General features: G+C 36.6%; 1 protein-coding gene across 1 annotated transcript in view; it reads left to right on the top strand.

The window, feature by feature from the left end:
* The first annotated feature begins 513 nt into the window (after positions 1-513).
* Positions 514-6,000, top strand: part of LOC150108170 (uncharacterized) — a 58,072-nt gene continuing 52,585 nt past the window's right edge. The window contains exon 1 of the mRNA XM_090390421.1: positions 514-579. Coding sequence (XP_090246547.1) covers positions 514-579 — 66 coding nt within the window. The remainder of the gene's footprint in view (positions 580-6,000) is intronic.

Here is a 6,000-nt window from a genome sequence, read left to right as displayed (position 1 = left end):
TATTAAATAATAAATTTTTCTAAGCCCTATTTTAAGATTAAGTTTGGCCTTCAAAATCCAAAATTAAGTTTCATTTTGACTTGACGTTTCGCTCATCAATAGCACTCATCAGTAGTACTGGTCTAAGTCTAATTTCTCTCTCTCTCTCTAGTTATCTATCTCGTGTTTTGAGATCACGCTAAAAGTAGTAATAAAATAACCACCGAGATTTTCATGATCATAAATAGCATTGAACTGAATTTTTTTCCTAAGAACACCACCACTTATTCTGACCACGTTTATAATAACAGTAAAACTGTAAGACAAAAAAACTGAAACAAAAAGCAGAACTTGTAAAATGTATAATTCTGTTATTACAATTTTGCATTATTTTTAGGAGAAACATCAGTTAAACTTTTAGTGAATTATACTAATATCAAAAATCATGTATTTCTTAAACATTTATAAGTTTCCAATTTTGCTAATCTGACATGTTGCATTGCAGGGTGGTGACAATCAAGTCCCTCCGGGGTCATGACCATGTGTAAAGGCCCGGGGTCACAGGCCGAATGGGACATCAACGATAACAACATTCCTAAGGTAAGGGATGGCCTAGTTTTTAATACGTAAATATTTCTTTAAAATTTTATCACTTCGGAGTACCATTTCGAAGTGAAGCGTATTTTGGATACTAGCATTACTAATAATTCTAATCATCGGCTGTATATTTCATCAACAATTAAATCGACAATTTAAGTAGGTTAATGTAAAGAAATCAGAACCGTTCTCAGAACACAAATGATCTAATTCCATTTAAGAATACATACTTGAGAAAACTGATTAACAAGTGACTGTAAACTTCGAAATTGGTTTCAAAATGAATTTTAATCGAGAAATCTTTAAATGCAGTTTTAAAATGCTGATAAACTTGAACATTAAAAATATAGATTCTCGCATTTATCGTACCGACGATGATATCAGTTTCACGGACATTAAGATAAACCATACCTAGAATCTAATAAATAATAAGCCCGCACATATATACACAGTATGTGTGTATGTGTTAATTTTTATTTTAATTTATTTTAATTAATTAATTAAGCACAAAAAATACTAAAAAATTGATGTTCATAAACAAATTCGTGAATCATAATTAGATTTTCTGTTACAAATACTACACTGCATATGTAATCTAATTAAAAACGATAAAAGTAAACTAACATACTGTAATCTATAAGCTTAAACCTTAAAAGGAAGAATAACCTATAAGAATTTTTTTTTTTTTAATGTTGAGCCCATACATGTATTCTTGATGTATTCTTCCCCTTGATGTATTCCCTAGGGAACACATCAAGGGGAAGACTGTTTCATAATATAGCGGTTGCAGGGACGAAGGAGGAGGAGAAGAAATTTATTCTGTGGGTTTCAAGGTGCACTGTGTAGAGATGTTGAGCAGCAGCTGCACGTGTTCCAATGAGCTTAGAACTAAGTGGGGGAATTATTGATGCTATTTCGGATGAACATTTTCCATGGAAATATTTGTAGAAGACACATAGTGCAGAGACCAATCGCGTGTGTGAAAGTGGGGGAGTGAGTTGATAAGAGATGGGTCATTAATAAGTCTGATTGCTCTCCTTTGTATGGAGTCGAGCAATTTGAGGGAACTTTTGGGGCCTCCACCTCATGTGTGGGGACAGTATTCGATGTTTGGGCAGATTTGTGATTTGTATAAGGTTAATAGCTGTTCAGGGGTGAAGTAACGTCTTGAGCGAAAGAGAAATCCTAGTTTTGTAGAAACTGAGGATGCAATGGTTATGTGTCCATGCCAGGAGAGGATTGATGTCATGGTAATTCCAAGAAGAGAAATCTCAGCTTGTCTGGAAATTTGGATATTGCCAAAAATAATACTGGGAGAAACTGGTTCTTTTTTTTATGAGAAATGAGACACTACTGGGTTTTATTTGCATTAAAATTGACTAGGTTATCTGAACCCCATTGGAAGATGGCTTAGAGATCTGAATTGATGGCAGTGGTGGCTGCTGTTCTGTAGGTTGAGGTGAGTTATGTGGAGTAAGGTTTATCAAAGGAAAGGGAGAAGTGCAATGTGCTGTCACCTACAAAACTGTGTATTGGGTTGGAGGTAAGCTGAAATAGGTCATTGATATATAGTAGGAAGAGGGTTGGTGAGAGGACAGAACCTTAAGGAACCGCAGCATTAGTTGAGTGGTGAGAGGATAAGGAGCCATCGACCACCACACATAGTGAGCGTCCAGACAGAAAGCTGGCAATCCAATTACAGAGGTCTTGAGATAGACCAAACGATGACAGTTTGCTTAGTTAGCCCTTGTGCCAGACCCAGTCAAACGCCTTGAAAATATCAAGGCCAACCGCTTGTGATTCGCCAAACTTCTCCATGTTATCTGACCAGAGATGGGTGACATATGTGAGCAGATCTCCTGTTGATCGGGAGCGACGGAATCCATACTGGCTGACGTTTATTATACAGGTAGCTTCAAGATAGTGTAGGAGTTGGGAATTGATGATTTTTTCCATTAATTTAGACAGGACTGAGGTGAGCGAGATGGGGGCGGTAGTTGGATGTCAGTGACTTGTCGCCCTTTTTTGGGGAATGGGTTGAATATACGCCAGTTTCCAGGCTGTGGGATAGAATACCAGTGAAGTAAGACAGTACATATAAGCGACATAGGACAGGAGACAGTTCTGGTGCACAAACCTTCAGGACAATTGGAGGAATGCCATCAGGGCCAGGAGAATTCTGTGTCTAATTTAGACAGTATTTTGCTGATCTCTTTCTGGCAAAAGGATATGGTGGGCATTGTATGTTGGGCATCTGAAATGGTCGGGGACATTTGCCAATGTCGATTATACGTGCATTGGAAGTAAAGTGTGAGGCCAGGAGATTGGCCTCTTCTGTAGGAGTGATGCAATGGAGCCATCTGGATATGATAAAGGTGGGAATAGTGTTGGGCAGAAGTTACGGCCGATTGCTTTGGCGAGAGACCAAAAGGCCCGGCTGCCATTTGGACAGGCTGCTAATTTCCTGCTTTTTGCTCTTTCGAACTCTGTTTTGCATTGATTGTTTTTTTTTTTTTCTTTTTTTTTTTTGCATTTTTGGGCTTGGGTATAAGCTCTGAAGGAGGATGGGGTTCTTGATCTGAGCCAGTGATGGTATGTTTGGTTTTTTATTTGTACTGCCTTGGCGCATCTTTCGGAAAACCAGGGTTTAGTTAGGGAATGGCAGGTCAGCGTACTATGGGGAATGTATGATTCCATGCCAGTGAGTATTACTTTGGTTATGAGTTCAGTGCATGTGTTTGGATTGGAAGGTCGGAAGCAATAGTCTAATCTAACCATGGGAATCAGGCATAGAAGTTGCGAAGGCTGTCCCACTTGGCACTGTTATAGTGCCAAACTACTATTGTATGGGAATGGCTGGGTAAGCGTTGTTGCATGGGGGAGGAGATGAGCACTAAGTTGTGGTCAGAAAGAGGTCTAGGGTATTTGGAAAGTGGTTTGGGTTATCAAGTATTCTGGTAGGCATCTGGAACATGTCAAGAAACCGAATCAACATACTTGCTAATAATAATAATAAAAAAAATCAAAACTGGCTTGGCAGCCCTATGTGGGCTCTAGCCTTCTTCAGAAATTCTGCTAAGCTTCCTTGTTCATTGCTAAAATCTGCTAAGTCTTCACTCCCTCACCATTAACATCTTGGATCATTCCGTCTTCTCGGCTGCTCAGTTGTTTAGATCTTTCAATTGTTCTTTTCCCCGTCGGGTTTGGTATTTAACATCTTCCTAACTTTCGTATTATCATCCATACTACATGGATAATGTTACTTTCATTGTTGTCAGCGCATGCCAGAATTTGTAGACTTGTAGACTTCCATTCGTGTTGATTCCAAACCTTTTCAAGCGATATGATGAACAGTAGTAGGCTAGTGATACACCGAACACAATCTTGTCGAACACATTTTTCATATATAGTGGGCATGACCATATGTTCGGAATTTTAATCTGACACTGATTGGTTCTCATTTTTTAGCTTTGACTAAAATGAGAAGCAATAAGCTTCTGTAAGATCTGCAAGCCTTGTATTGCAATATACAAATTAGATCTGTATATGAAAAGGTGGTGGATCTTCTCTGATGGATTCCATCAGAGAAGATCTTCATTAATCAAGGTATTGGCAATAAGTTGCACAGCTGTTTGAAACATTCTGTGCCATACTTCTTATTAGTTCTGCTTGTATTAGATCCATTCCTGAGCCTTATTGTTCTTGATTTTTAATGGCTGTTTCTACTTCCGCAATTTCTGATGATGATTCAACTCCTTCTAGATCTTCTTGGCTTTGTGTTTTATCCACATATCTTTAAAATGATCCGATATGTTAAGGTCCCTCAAAATGCTTTACTCATCTTTCTTTATACCATTTCCTTATGGCTCAAGATTTGGCTCTCCTTGTAGCTGTATAATACTGTCCTAGGCTGGAAGTCCTGACTCTAATTCAGATTTTCATTGATATTTTTTATTTATACTTCGATATTTTTTATTTATACTTCGATATTTTCATTGATATTCTAAAATATCAATGAAAAATATTTTCATTGAAATTTTCAATGAAAATATTCAATATGAAAATATGAAAATTTTCAATGAAAAATATTTTCATTGATATTTTAGATTTATACTTCGATACTTCAATTCCTTAAGTTAGTGTTCATTATATTTCTCTTTTTTTGTGTGTGCACTCTTTCATGTGTTTCATTGCTTGTTGCTGTCATACGTTCACATTCTGAATGTAGCTAATGAATGCGCTTAGCTCTGCCACTTTTTCTATAATTATATCTGCCATTGTTTTTATGATGTCCTTGAGGATTTTCACAGCAGCTTCATTAGAACTCTCTGTGTCAGATAGACTGTCATGACGGTCGTTCGTTAATTTTTTCACTGTATCTAGTATTAACTTCTGATTCCTTCACTCTTTCATTATTAAACTTTCTGACATGGGATCAATACATTTCCTTGCATTTGAGATTTAGCTTCTAACTTTTGATATTAGTAGATAATGGTCAGAATCAATATTCACCCATCTATAGGATCTCACACCCATCAGATTGGAAAATATCTTTCATCTGTTATGAGTAGTAAATTTTATTTAAGGTTGTTTCTGCCGGGAGATATCCAGGTCATTTTATAAATGTATTTATGATTAAGAATTGTACTATCAGTCACCATATTTCTTGAAGAAGCGAAGTTGATCAATTTGGTTCTTTTATCATTGGAGTCAGTATACAGGCTACATTTTCCAGGTTGGTATGCATCTCTGTGCCTATCTTAGCATTGAAATCACTTATAATAATATTATCTCTCCTTTAATATTCTCCATTTTATCTAAATCGTCATTAAAGAAGTATTTATCAACATCATTCTTTTCTTCAGTTGGAGTATGTGCACAAATAGACTGTAGAAAGAACTGTCCTCTAATTCGTAATCTACATGTAATCTACAATACAAGAATTATGCAATAAAATATACTTTTAAAATATATCATTATCTTTCTCTACAATTTCTTACTTGTCTATCTCATTTATTGTATAGCAGTAATGTGTAATTTATATTAAGGCTCCAGGTTAAAGAGAGTGCATTCAGGATAAAAGTTCTTTAATAACATTTACCATTTCGTTCGTAAGTTACTTCGTCAGGTCTTGCTTTCTCGATTTTCGTGACATATTTTTTTTTCGAGTGGAGTTGTTAACCCTTCTCTTAAATCCCGGGTATCATAAGTCTAGTTGATTTTCTTCGCTGACTGATCCCAATTTTAAAGTGATGAGGAACACTCTTTTTCGCCTTGCATAGCTTAGCCGGAAAACGCTCCGAGGGTAACGCTTTCAAGAATTATGCAAAGACGGAGCCACGGCAAGGTCATGCATACATGCATTCATGCATCGAATTTAGTAGGAATAAACGGCATGATCCGAGTTTTAATAGTACACCTGTC

The sequence above is a fragment of the Typopeltis vanoorti genome, chromosome 3 (genome assembly GCF_054136105.1).
Source record: "Typopeltis vanoorti isolate ZY-2024b chromosome 3, IOZ_Tvanoo_1.0, whole genome shotgun sequence".
In the NCBI taxonomy this organism is placed as follows: domain Eukaryota; kingdom Metazoa; phylum Arthropoda; class Arachnida; order Uropygi; family Thelyphonidae; genus Typopeltis; species Typopeltis vanoorti.
This window is presented reverse-complemented; position numbering and strand designations above follow the sequence as displayed.